At 41.0% G+C, this 14,477-nt stretch overlaps 1 protein-coding gene across 1 annotated transcript in view; it reads right to left on the reverse strand.

Moving 5' to 3' along the window:
* Positions 1-928: 928 nt before the first annotated feature.
* Positions 929-14,477, reverse strand: part of DGKK (diacylglycerol kinase kappa) — a 173,733-nt gene continuing 160,184 nt past the window's right edge. Inside the window, exons 19-28 of the mRNA XM_042974625.1 lie at positions 12,941-13,037; positions 12,557-12,664; positions 11,806-11,919; positions 11,331-11,465; positions 10,017-10,177; positions 9,331-9,472; positions 7,314-7,400; positions 3,632-3,742; positions 2,139-2,263; positions 929-1,034 (exon numbers count right to left, since the gene is read on the reverse strand). Of these exons, the coding sequence (XP_042830559.1) occupies positions 959-1,034; positions 2,139-2,263; positions 3,632-3,742; positions 7,314-7,400; positions 9,331-9,472; positions 10,017-10,177; positions 11,331-11,465; positions 11,806-11,919; positions 12,557-12,664; positions 12,941-13,037 (1,156 nt within the window). The 3' untranslated portion in view covers positions 929-958. The remainder of the gene's footprint in view (positions 1,035-2,138; positions 2,264-3,631; positions 3,743-7,313; positions 7,401-9,330; positions 9,473-10,016; positions 10,178-11,330; positions 11,466-11,805; positions 11,920-12,556; positions 12,665-12,940; positions 13,038-14,477) is intronic.

Genomic DNA, 14,477 nt, shown 5'->3' on the forward strand with positions numbered 1-14,477 from the left:
GGTCACTTAGAGGTCGAGTTGTACTTTCAGTTCTTTAAAAATATATATATATATATATATATATATATTATATATATGTATATATATATATATATATACACACACACATCTTTATGTCTCTGTACATAATCTATACTGCAGCACAGCGGCAAAACATTTAGTTAAAAAACCCAGCAAGAATGCAGGCAAACACTCCATGGAGGCATGCAGGCTAGGATCAAGGCAGTAGCAGGGGATCCTGTATGGTTGCCATTGAGGTGAGTTCCAACCAGTGGGCCCACCCAGCCACCAGAGCACCACCTGGACATGTGCAAAGATGTACATGCACACATGGAAAAACACAAAGAGTTTTCATAGAAAGCAGTCACCATGTCTACAAGAAAAGATTTCACATGGTAATTGTAACAGGCAAGTGGACAAGCCCCCAGGACCTAGTTCTCATCTTAATAAGCCAACTAGAAGAAGCCTCCTGAAGTTACAAGTTGCAACTGGCAGGGATTGGGGGAGAAACAACCAAGCCTGGCTGGCCTCACCCCTCTCCTTATCTCCCTGAGAGTATTTCTTTCTTTCAGTCATTCCCTAGTATCAACAGTTTCTCTGCTCATCAGAGAAGACCATTCCCAAATTCCCTGAACAAGTGAACTTTATTGAATCCTTTGTAGATCCCAGGCCATTCATAATGAGCTTATCCCAATTAAATACTGTAGTTGCTCAAGATGCACAGAGGAGAACTGAACAAGACAACTCGGAACAAGAATCTTTGGCCAATGAGAAAATGTAAACCTCTAAGGAGACCTGATTGAGTCCAGGAAAAGCATATTAGTGTAAAGAACTGGAGAATCTTTCTTGGTGGTGCTCATGTTTGTTCTGAAATAATTTAGTCTAGCCTGTATTGAGGTTTTGAGAGTTTTGTAGTAGAATTCTAAACATTGTGAGTTCTCCTTCCAGCTTTTAAGGACTACAGTTGAAATCTTGATGATGTTGGAGGATCATCATCTTTTGCTTCATCTTCATGATTTCTGCGATGCCACAAACTTCCTTTAGAGAAAAAACAAGTATAGAAATAATGAGGTTAGCACATTACCAGATACCCAAATGTGTGGACCCTAAAGAGGCCCAACAAGAGTCTGTTAGGAGACAGACTGATTTGTTCCTATTGTACCAACTGGCTCTGAACCATCTAAAAATACTAGCCGAAACCATGTGTGGCAAACACAAATGGGATGCGTTCTCAGAACCTGATAATCCATGGAACTGCTATTGACCCCTTCAGAGTTTTTAGAAAGACTCTCAAACACCATGGTCTCCAACTGGCAGATTCTTAGGAAATCAACCCAGTTAGACCAAACCTGAGAAAACATAGCTTGATCCAAGAAATTCTCTCTTGGCATCTGTGCAGACTCTCATTTCCTCAAAAACAAACAAACAAACAGCCACCCTTTCATGTCCACTATTGGTATATCTTTCAAGCTTTCAGGTTGTCTAGGCTCCAAATTTAGGAAAGACCACTGACATCACAATTGGCATAACTGACAACTCTAGAACCTTCTTTTGAGACCCACTGACATATCAATAACACTTAAGTCCAACTCTGAAGAAGGGATGACACCAAAATTCAAATGATAAAATATAGTAAACTTGCATTTCCAGGGATTTACAGATGAATAGGTTTAGATTAGTCACAGAAACTACTCTTCACCTTGTAGGTGCCCAGCACTGACACCCCCAAACCATATCAAACAATACTGCTTTTTGGAGCACAACCAAAAGCTTGTAGCTGTATTTGACTGTGAGAGTGATCTAAGTATGACTATTTTGCCATACTTTATTGACCAAGCACAGGAATGGGTCAAGGAGAAAAGTAACTGCCTGTTCCCATCTTTCTCTTCAGCTGTCTGTATCACAGAGACCACACAGCATGGTTACTTCTCAGGTTGTCCCACTGCCAGTGTCAATATCACTTTTTAACTCACACTTTGTCTAAGAGGCTGCTTGGCATTGCCTAAGGTTGGCTCCCAGTCCGTCTCCTCCTCCATTACCACCATACCCGTGAATATTTCTAATGGGAGATTTAGGTCCCTGGGAGGTTCCCAAGCTTCTGGGAAAGTCTTCATGACCCCTATGCCTGTGGGGGGCACTTACCAATAAAACCCTGGGCTCCTTGGCCTGATTTAGGCTTGTCTTCCTCTTCTACCTTCTTCCCCAATTTGGGGAACTTAACTTTCAACTTGATGCTTCTGCTGTCAGTGTCTGAAGATTTTTCCTGGGAAACCACAGCAAGAGGAAGGTCAACATTAGTTGCCTAACATTCAGAAACAATTCCTAGAGACCTGGCAAGTTGCTGAACAAGGATGGCTGCAGAAAGCAGACGGATTTGCTATCTATCCAGGCATTGGAAACTAGTCCCATCCCCTAAGAAGGCAAATGATCTTTACTAAGATCCTACTCTATGCCAGGTGCCTTGCTAAGTGCTTTAATAAATACTCTAAGTCCCCAAACAACCTTCAAGGTGGATATTTTCATCACTATTTTAGAAATGAGGAAGCAATGGCTCAGAGAGGTAAAATATTTTGCCTGAGGTCATTTGGATAGGGATTGGAAGGGTGAGCTTGCTAGGAGAACTGCTAGCTCATATGGCACCTCTGCATGAATTAGAAAAAGACACCCCTTCTTCCATACATATGGTTTGGTGAGCTGCAACATACTTCTTGACCAAATACCTTCATGTATGGAAGAACCTGCCTCACAGGCCACCTGCTTCCTTGTCTGGAATGTGAAGAGTGTTCTCCACACGTAGCTCTTAATTATGAATGTGGATTCTCTGCTGTACAGATCATCTTTAATTCCAGCCTAGCCTCCTAGTCCTCTCACTCCTGCTAAAGTGTACTTATTTTACTACTAGTTGTAATAAAGCATAATTCCCAGGTTAACTTTGTTGCCAGAAAGTTCAGCAAAACACATTCCAAGAAACTTTGGGATTTTCTTCTCAAGATATTTATACCTCCAATCCTCTCCATTAGAAGAAGAGTATAAACCTATCTTCCTCTTTTTCCTGATCTCACAGCTATATTGTAGCCACTGCTGCCATGCTTGATTTTCTTTCAAGCCATACACCTGCTAAGGGAAGGCACTGAGAGAGCCTGCTATGCTCCCTGAGTGGGAGGGACAGGAAGTAGCAGAGAGAGGTGTTTTAACCACCATATAGCCTGGGCACCAACCACTTGGAACAAATGTTGGATGCACACAACTGGTATTGGCCATAATTGTATGTGCCAGATGAAATCTAATTCCTAGTAGCAGGTATTGGGCAGGGAGGGGGAATTATGACCAGAGAACAGCATAGAAAAAACCAATCTTGCTTATTCTTTCCCAATAACCCCCTGCCACAGAATAGTTCTTCTTTTTGATTATTTACACAGGGTCATCTAGTTTTCAGTGTGCTTTCTACCATGTCCTGTCTGCTTATGATGAGGAGATGGGTGGAGGAGGCTCCTTTAAGCTCAGGCTGAAAGCCACTACTTGGACGCCTTTTGCTACATCAGTCACTGTTTCCTCCTGGTCCACACTGGAAAGGAGGGAACCAAGGAAGAATCCCTCTTCCTCATTATTTCCTAATCCCCAGTTAACACACCTCTGAAACAAGGATTGAATTCATCCAGTTGATCTCAGATAGCTTTTCAAACTCCTTATTCATGGTATCCAGGGTAGTTTGCAGTGTGGTTTCATCCTCAGCACTTCTCAGCTGGCAAAGACAGGAAAATGAGTGGGTGTCCAACTCCTAACACCCTGTCTTCATAAACTCTGGCTGTCTCCCACACTCCCAGTCCCTGCTAGTGGCCATGAGACCACAGGGTATTTCTTTGGGTAGCACTTGTATATCCTTTGGCCATGGGGTCAATAGAAAGTGTAGCTAGTTCTTTACTTTCTTAATAGGGAAATCCAGGAAACAACCACATTGTGGTGATTTCTTTGGGTCTGGGCATGCTCACAGTCTGGCAAGCAGAGAGGTCCTTTGATCAATACCAATGAACACTTGAGTTATACTCCTACAGCTTAAGATCCAGAACAAAGGTCTTATCCCTGACCCTCAAATCCCTGGAGACATAAAAGTGTCCCCCCTAAATAACAGCTACCAATTTCTAACACATGCTGTATGTCAGGCATTATGCCTACATGATATTCTATCTTTCCAATAACTTTATAATACCTTACAAGGTACTATTCTTATTTTATAGGCAAGAAAACAGACTCAAAGAAGTTTGGTGATCAAGATCACATAGCTAGACAGAAACTCAGATATGTTTAACTCTGTAGCCCACCCTATACACCACACTTCCCAGAAAGGATATGTGGGGTGGTCAGATGCTGAGGGGAATCTTTATTACACAGTCACCACAATTTAAAGGCTACTTTGTGAAGCAAGGAGAAGGCTAGAGAGAGACTGGCTCAAATTTTCCCTTTCTGGTGGAGAAGGTCTGCCTCCACAAGTTGTGCTTTTGCTCCCAGCTAGTCACTGTTTGTAATTAAGAAATGAGATCCAGATGGCTTTTCCCATAGGTTCAGCAAACAAAGCTTAAGCATTCACTAATAACCCACAGAACCCACTGGATGAACACTTTAGAGTCTATGGAGAGTTAAAACGAATTCTTCTGGGACCATCTCCAACTTAGAAGAACCAAGTCATAGACTAGCAACATAGTTGAAATAGTTAATTTCCCTTAAATAGTGAGCTCGGAGAATAGATGCATGTTGCTATCATCAGCCCGGACATGCTTTCCAGCCCACCTAACTGGGCCTCACCTCTCCTCCCTGTCATATACTTTACTTTCAATCTGGCATTTATGTGGCTTCTAGCTGTGCATGGGCCACTTGATCCTCCAGCCACAAACAGAGCCTTGCCCACTGTCACAAATGGCAGGTGAATAGGTGGGGGATGGGGTTGGAGATTATGGTCCATCAGGATGGGATATGAGAGAGAAATAAGTCAGTGATGACAAATAATCTTTTGTGTTTGCTTTACAAGTAATGATTTAGGACAGTACAGAGTAGCCCAGATGCATGGGACATGTGTATGCAGATGGCAGTGGGATGGGGGATAGGAGGTGTCAGGTAGAAATGGCTATCACTTCAAGGTAAGGGAGAAGGGGCAGGGAGTCCATAGGGGCATACTTACCAGCAATGCTCAAAAGGGGTTTGGTGGTCAACCCAAAGCCACAGAGAAGAAATAGGGATTTGGGACCTTGGAAAATGATTTCTAATCTTAACAGGAGAATAATAAAATGGCTTCCTAATGACTTCCTATTTGGCATCCAGAGACTCAGGCTCAAAATATTGTAGGTTGGTGGGACTGAATCTCATGCTCTATTATCCTATCCTTCTGGCTGTATTGGAGACATTGTCCAGGAATCTTCTCTGAGGTAAATGTGCAAAGTGACTCAGAGGACTTTGTTGCTTATTTCTTAGTTCCTATTCTAACACATCAATGGCCATACATAGCATAAGTGAGGTTGCCAAATAAAGAAAGTGGGAGTTACTGGGTGGGATTTACTTCATCATAAGTCTACATCACTCTGCCAACACTGAGCTCCTTACTGCCTTCTTTCTTCAAGGGGAAGAATAACAACACCAAAATGAAAAGCTTTATTTCCATGCCACCTCTGACATAGTCTTTCTGGAGATATGTGGACATTCTTAGCTGCTGCCTGTCCCCTGGTCTCATTTAGATGTGTGTAATGTGTGTGTGGTCATTATCAGGCCTTTAACCTGTGTTAAGTGTGGTATATTCTCAATTTGGGTTATTGGCTGGCACAAACCAATTTTCATGCCATGAGCTTCAAGAAAGCCTGAGTGGCAATGAGAGGCCAAGCTCTCATATTTCCTGCTGCTCAGACTGGAAAGGCCATTGAGTTCTGCCTATGTATAGAACGTACTTCTGTTGCTGTTGCTTAAGGCTGAAAGATTCTAGCTTGGGCTCAGATGCTAGGACAGCCTGGCCTGATTGCCTTAGCCACTCTGCCACCTGTGCAGTGTGCCAATTAGATGTGCAAATGGAAAAGGGGAAGTGGATGCACTTCTTTCAATATCAACTCAGAAGCTCCTCTTCAAATAAACCTTAGATAAGAGGCAAGAACAGCACCTGCCTCAGGGCTTTAGCAGCCAACCCAAAAATGGGGTGGTCACGATCAGTTGACTCGTCAGAGCACACTCGTGAAGTGTGCCTATGGGCTTTGCATTATAAGAAACATTCAACTATTCTTATAGCTCAAAAACTGAGTGTCAGTCCATTTTTCCTAACACTAATAAAAATGTACCATCTATCAGGCTGGTACTAGGTTCCAGGCTAGCTATGTACTTAATATACAACAGGTAATTTAATTTTCACAACCTGGAGAGGTAGAGATTACAATTACTATTTTATAGATAGGGAAACTGAGACCCAGAGATGTGATGTTACTTCATACAGCTAGTGTTATGTATTCAACTGTGTCTCCCTCCCCCCAAGAAAGATATGTTGAAATCCTAGCCCCCAGTACCTCAGAATATGACCTTGTTTGGAAATAGGGTCATTGCAGAGAGGTCATACTGGAGTGGGGTAGGCCCTGATCCAGTGTGACTGGTGTCCTTATAAGAAGATGGTCATGTGAAGACAGAGACACAGGGAGAATACCATATAAAGATGAAGGATTGTAATGCATCTACAAGCCAAGGAACATCAAAGATTGCCAGCCAGTCACCAGAAGCTAGGAAAGGGCAAGGAAGGATTTGCCTACGGTTTTCAGAGGGAGTATGGCCCTGCTGACACCTTGATTGTCTCCAAAACTATTAGACAATAAATTTCTGTTGTTTTAAGTTACCCAGGTTTCAGTACTTTGGTACATCAGCCTTAGGAAACTAATACAGTTAGTAAGTGGCAGATTTTGGATTTGAACCTTGAGTTTCCCACATGGTGACAAATGTATTTGGAAACTTCGAAGATTTAAAGCAACTCAAAAGAGCTCATCCTTTTCTACTGAAGCTGTGTTATGTATGATGAGAACACCCTACTTTTGATTGGCTTGGTCTGGACCCAGGAGACATTTGTCAGAGAAGGAGAGACTTTTTTTTCAAGGATATGGTAGTCCCTATGGTTTAGCATAACCTGTGAATTGATACAATCAATGACAATCCTGGGTGAGGATGACACATCAGGGACTTCCAGGGTAAGCATCTGGCCAAAATGTTCCTACATGTCTTCCAATACTCTGGAACCAAGCGTAGAACATGACCATCTTCAGATGGGATTGCCCTCCCTTATTCCAACCCCCTCCACTCACCAAGTTTTCATCCAGGAAAGCTTTGGTATCATCGTAGAGCCCTTTAAGACTAAATGTAACATCTACTGCATCGTTTCTGCTTAGAGTCTGAGAGGAAGAGAAAGGAAAAGAACAGAAGGGAAAGGACAAAGACAGGGGAGTTGTTGGTTAGTAAGCATGCAGCTGGCTTCTCTGTAGGAAGGTAGGAGAAGGCTAGTAGGATGTGGCTGTAGGTGAAAAAGTAATTTTCAAAATATAGTACAACTAGTATAGCATGGGCATCAACCAATCATAACTGACAGAACCAGAGGTGTCAACTACTGGTACAGCTTTATTGGTGTGTCCTACGAAGTGGTGCAGCAGACCTTGGCATTTGGCACCATTGATCAAGTGCTGTGGATATAGTGAAATAGGAAGTATGTAAACCAGAGAGTAAATCTGATGCTACTTGTTGCTGATATACTACAATCACCTTCCCCATGGTAGGTGCGGTTGAGTTCAACCATCTCTTTTTGAAACTCCAGGCTTATTCTCTTCACAGGATATGCAAAAGCTAGCTATTTATTACTTTATACACATAGTATAAAATGTGGTACTAAAAACATTCTGCTGTCTGAAAAGTCCACATTTGTGTTTCTACAAAAAAATACAGAAGCCTATCAAAAGGAGATTAACTTAGAATATTTCAAGTTCAGGTTTATTTTACTTTTGGAATTGAAAAATAAATGCATCACTTCCTGTAGATTATATAAATGCAAAATAACATAATTATTTTAAAATTTTAAATTAAGCTGCCTGAATATAAATTTACTTCTGATATAAATATGTAATGAAATATTACATAATCCATATTACTTTTGACAATTAAATTTTTGTTAATTAATGTTTTCCACCAATTGTTTTAATTTTTCAAATATATAGGCACCTGAAGATTCACTTGAAATCCTATCAACTAATGATAATTTATAGCATTCTTTAAATCAGAAGAGAAGGGTGGTAGATTTCCCAATTCATTCATTATAGCTTCATGAGTGTAAAAAATATTCAGCTTAATAGTAGCATCACTTAAGGGTCCAAATTTATTGTATACAAGTGATTCTTTGACTTCTTGAGTGTAAAGAAGTGGTAAATTAAAATAAGCATAAGAAAAATCTCTACCAAGAATTTACATTATGTCTAAGAAAATAGATACACTCAAAAACAAATTATAAAACCTACTTTAAATTTTAATGTGGCCAAATTACTGAAATGTAAAACCAAAACAAAACAAAAAACCTAAATTTACTGATCATGCTTTTTTAAAATGAAAGATGTGGTATAAAGTAAAAATCAGAATAATTGGAGAATTCTCTAGTAGCTTAAATCAAATAAACTTTTCAAACAAATCACTTGCTCATTAGGAAAAAATAAATAAAAGAAACTCCAGGCTTTGAGTTCCAGACCTCCACCAACTAAGATATGGCCTAAAATAAATAGGTAATCCACATTTTGAGAGGTCCTGATCCTATATATGGCCCTTTTGTATTATTTGTCTAGCATTAAAGTTACTTTTTAAAAGAATCACTTAAATATCCCAGCAATGGGTAAAGTCGTGGGATGGTACATTTAACACCAAGTATCTTAATCTGGACCTTATCCTCAAGAGGGAAACCAAGGCAGCCTGGAGCTCAGGTTTCAATGACAGGCATTGCCTTAACAGGTTATACAGAGATCCACCAGAGATGAGGAAGTGCCAATGCCAAATTTCTATCTATTTGCTATTTCTTCCCTGAGGCCAGTGTGGTTGATAGCTATCAGGAAGAGGGCTAGTTCTCAGGCTGATGAAATCTGCTATGGGATTCCTGTCCCTCCCCGCCCAGCCATTCTGGACCTGTAACAAGCCAAGGAATATCTGCCCTCCCTTTCACTCTATAGACCAGTTTCCTGCCATATCATTTGCCCAGTTTCTCCACCCAGCCTCTGGCTCACTTTCCTTCACTTTCACCTTCTTACCTATTTGGTTTGACTCCTTTTCTTCATCTGCCCCTTCCTTTCTTACCTCATTGGGAATGCAGGAAGCTGCACCTGCCTCATTGCCACTGTCTTGGCTGTAAAATATGTCATTCAGGATGTTAGTACTGGCATTCACAGAATCCATGAGGACAGACACATGCTGGTGGACCTTGCTCAGGTCAGTAAGTCTGTAATAAAGCAAGAACAGATAAATGGGTCTGGACATTCTAAAAAAAACCTTCTGATGTGGGGTGCTGGTGAGAGGTGAGCTGAGGATAGAAATGAGAGCCCTGGGTATTCGAGTTGGGTAGGCAACTATGCCAGAAAATGTTTCTGTTCTTCTCTAGGTATTTGTCTTTTTTGATCCTTGTCTCACCTGAATTAGATGTTGGATGCTTTGGGCGAGTGGGAGACCAGGCTAGAGAAGGGTAGCTGACTCCACGAACTCTGGGGCCCTCCTGATATTTAAGGGCAAGGATAAATATTCTTAGTCTTATCGGGCCTGGGGTAGCAGGAGATCAAAGTTCATCTCTGGGGCTAAAGGGAGAGGTTCAAGCTGGCTTATTGCTAAGCCAAAGACTATTTTCTGCCTAGATTGTCAGGGTCCCTGTCAATCTTCAGGGCTCTGGAAAAGACTCCTTTCTGAGGCCAGGCTCTCTAGTAGCCAACACAGACAAGTGTCCCTATCTGTTCTTGGGATTCCCAGCCCTGTATTTGGGTCAGTCTACTTACTTGCTGATGAGGTTTTCTGCAAGCTGAACTAAGTGCTGCATCTGGGCATACTCTTCATCAGAGAGGCTATCCTGAGATTCCTGGGAGTCCAGTTGGGGTTGAGAGGCAGCTTGAATTTCACTATGTTTGTACTCCCACATTTTCATTGAGTTCTCAAAGTCCTGGAAATGAAGATGGTGGCATATCCTGGTGATTGCTATAGCTAAGAGAGTACATGGAAGATCTGTTTGTGAGTCTTATATTTGTGGGTATGGTGGGTAAAGGAGAAAGAGGACCCCATCCATTCTGCTATACATTCATCTACACACATCCACATCTATCCTTCATTTTACTTCATTTTACTTACTCTTTCCTATTAGGCACTATTAAATTTTGTTGTTGTTGTTACTGTGCTGCATCTTGAGACAACATGCTTCAGTCAGATGTTAACCTTCCAGAAGCTCTTATATGAGGGCATCACAATCATAAGACAGTGGAACACCTTTCATGCTCCCTTCTTTGCCAAATCTAGGCCACATGTTGTGACGGATTTTAGAGCCAGACATATCTAGTTTAATTTTGAATTATGCTTCATCATTTACTGGTTGTGTGACCTTCAGCACATATTATTTAACATTTCTGGTTTTCATTTTCATCACCTGTAAAATGGAAATAAGAGTATCTACCTCATAAGATTGTTGGGAGTACCTGAGAGACTACATGTGACTAGCACAAAATAGGCAGTTTGTAAACTAGACATCCCCTCCCCTCTCTATTACTGTTTCTATGGACTGTTCACAGGTTAGAGTGGAAGAAAGCCTCTAAGTACTGAATATCTGATCATTAATGTCTTCTTTCTAGCTTTAGATGCTTTGACTTAAATGGGTGACATTTGTGAATGCAGCATTTTGAAACTTAGAGGAACCTAAAGACCATATTCAGTGAAGAATCTCTTGTTGAAGATTTCTTTAGCACTTTAGACTTTAGCACTCTGTGCAGTCGAGGGAGCAGAATAACTGTCCAAAACCAAAGGAGGGAGTTCCTTGTCTCACTCTCTTCTTTTGGACAGTGGTTTGCAAATGTCAGTATATAGCAGAATGTCTCAGAGAGCTTGTTTACAAATGCAATTCCCAGGAACTACCCACCCCCATTCTGATTCAGTGGGTCTGGTGTTGGACCCAGGAATGTGCATTTCTAATAAGCACCCAAGGTGACTCTGATATAATTGGCATGCAGACCTCCCTTTGAGGAATTCTGCTTGATGGAAGTATTCAATACTCAAGTGATAGCTGTAGATGAGACAATGTAGGAGAAAGATGAGACTTTCTTTCTTACCCGATCTCTTGTCAACATTTGGGCGGCATTCTTGTATCTGATCTTTATAAGTCCTGGCCTCTGAACCCAGGCCTCCCCATCCACCTGAACTGGGATACCTTCTTCACCATCAATAGTTATCATCACCTCATGGCACTGCCAGAGAAGACGAGGGAGAATGGGGCAGAAAAATGAGGTAACTGCTACAGACCAATCTGATAATCCCACAGTAATGGCCTTAATGTGTATCTGAAGCAGGACTGGCAAGGATGTGAATCAGATTATCTCAGGGAAAAACATCTGTTTCCTATGGGATTTTTGCTCCTTTTGATCCCCACAAACTCTTTCCAACCTTAACCAGCACCTTCCCACCCACCAAATAATTTCCCTCTACCCTGGCACTCTTATACCTAGTTAATTCGTGGGAGTACTCCACATTCTAAGTTGTAGCCACAAAGCCCAGCCTTTTTCTGATGCCTACCCAGCCCCTGCCTACCTGGGCGATACGATGATGATGCAGGTTAATGATACGGGACATTGCCATTTGTACTGAGCCAAAGATAGCCACTACCTCCAGCTTCCCATCATCTATTGCAGGAGCTTCATATTCCTGAGGAGGAAAAACTGTATCACATATCCCACCCTTGAGAGACCCCTTGTCTATCACAAGCACATATGCTTTTAAGGATCCTGGTGAGAATTTTTCTAGCTCATGAAGAGTAGAAAAACTACATATTAAAAGGGGAGAGATGAGGTCAGGAAGCCAATCTGGGAAAAGGGCACTGAGATCATAATTTTTAGCCCCTTTTGAGATGACAACTCTTAGCTGGTTCCTCGCTGTCCAATCTAGCATCATAAATCCCAAAGGCCAGTCCCACTGACCTGATAACCTTCTTGGGTGAGCTCAGAGAAAAGGGGCCATGGCAAATTTCCCAGGAGGTTTTATTGACAGAACTCCTTGGAAAAGACAGAAATATTTCAAAGATCTTTCAGGCAGGCCTAGGAGTAGAAAATTTGAAGTCAGGGCAAAATTAAGAATTGGTTTGATCCTGAGGTCTTTGGTTGATTCTGGAATGGTGATTGCCTTTTACATAGGCCCTGATCATATATCTGGGCTAATAAATGTTCCCAGTCTACCTCCTATTTCCCCAGTATCTACTTCCTACACCAGTCAGTGCAGCTACCCTTTATGAGAGACCTTAGAGAGGTTAAACCTTTTCCTTCCCTGATCCTTGTTCCATACTCACTGTGGTTGCTGTGCTGCTGCCCCAAAAGTTGACACCCCCAGCATAGCTGGTAATGTTGAGCACTACGATGCCTTGAAGGTTTGGCAAGGAGATGGCTTCTCCATCACACTGGAAGAAAAGAGTAGTTCTCATTGGTTGGCCCTTCAGATACCAGTATGAAGGGACATTTACAGATATGGGGAGAGGGCTCTGTTTTCTCTTCATGCTGTCATTTTCTAATCCATAAAATGGAAATCTATCCTCATGCCTTCCTCCCTTGAGCTGCGAGGGAGGATCAGAGTTAAAGCTTGGGAAGAACAAAAGATATAGGGGAAAGTTGGTTCCCAAAGTAATGAGATTTCCTTTCTCCATGTCCAGGAAGTATTGACCTCTTTTTCCACTCACCTCCAGGTGTATTCGTTCTTCTAGTTTCCTATAAGAGCGCTGCAAAAGTTCCTTGCTTCCCAGAAGGCCATACCACATCTTGTTCTTTAGACGGCTACTATGGGGAGATAAAGGTAGAGAAAGATAGTCAGAGGTTGAATAATATAAAGATAAATGAATGAACAAAAGCAAGAGGAGACACCATCTTATTCTTCAAGTGCCTTCCTTTTTAAAAAAGTTTTTAAAAATTGAAGTATAATTAACATACAGTGTTATATTAGTTTCAGGTGTACAATATAGTGATTCAACAATTCTATACATTACTCAGGGCTCATCTTCAATCCCCATCACCTATTACACCCATCCCCACCCCCCAACCTCCCCTTTGGTAGCCATCAGTATGTTCTCTATGCCTAAGAATCTGTTTTTTGGTTTGTCTCTTTTTTCTTTGTTCATTTGTTTACTTAAATTTCTTAAATTCCACGTATGAGTGAAATAATATGGTATTTGTCTTTCTCTGACTTATTTCACTTCGTATTATACTCTCTAGATCCATCCATGTTATTGCAAATGTCAAGATTTCATTCTTTTTTATAGCTAATATTCCATTACACACACACACACACACACACACACACCCCACATCTTCTCTATCCATTCATCTATGGATGGACACTTGGGTTGCTTCCATATTTTGGCTATTGTAAATAATGCTGTAATAAACATAGGGGTGTATATATCTTTTTGGATTAGTGTTTTCATTTTCTTTGGGTAAATATACAGTAGTGGACTTACTGGATCATATGGTAATTCTATTTAATTTTTTGAGGTACCTCCATACTGTTTTCCAAGTGGTTGAACCAGTTTGCATTTCACCAACAGTGAAAGAGCGTTCCTTTCTCTACACTTCCTTGCCAACACCTGTTTCTTGTGTAGTTCATTTTAGCCATTCTGATAGGTATCAGGTGGTGATGATGTTTTGATTTGCATTTCCCTGATGATTAATAATATTAAGCGTCTTTTCATGTGTCTGTTGGACATCTGGATGTGTTCTTTGCAGAAATGTCTATTCACATCTTCTGCTCATTTTAACTGGATTATTTGTTTTTCTTGTGTTGAGCTGCATAAATTCTTTATGTATTTTGGATACTGACCCCTTATTGGATATATCATTGGCAAATATCTTCTCCCATTGAGTAGGTTGTCTTTTTTGTTTTGTTGATTTTTTCCCTTGCTGTGCAAAAGCTTTTATTTTGATGTAGTCCCAATAGTTTATTTTTCCTTTTGTTGCCCTTGCCAGAGGAGACATATCTATAAAGATGTTGCTATAGACTATGTCAGAGAAATTATTGGCCTGTGCTCTCTTTTAGGATTTTTATGGTTTCAGGTCTCACATTTAGGTCTTTGATCCATTTTTAGTTTATTTTTTTGTATGCTGTAAGAAAATGGTCCAGTTTCATTCATTTGCATGTAGCTGTACAGTTTTCCCAGAATAATTTGTTGAAAAGAATCTTTCCTATTGCATATTCACACCTCCTTGGTTGTAGATTAATTGACC

This window comes from Panthera tigris, chromosome X, assembly GCF_018350195.1.
Source record: "Panthera tigris isolate Pti1 chromosome X, P.tigris_Pti1_mat1.1, whole genome shotgun sequence".
Classification (NCBI taxonomy): Eukaryota; Metazoa; Chordata; class Mammalia; order Carnivora; family Felidae; genus Panthera; species Panthera tigris.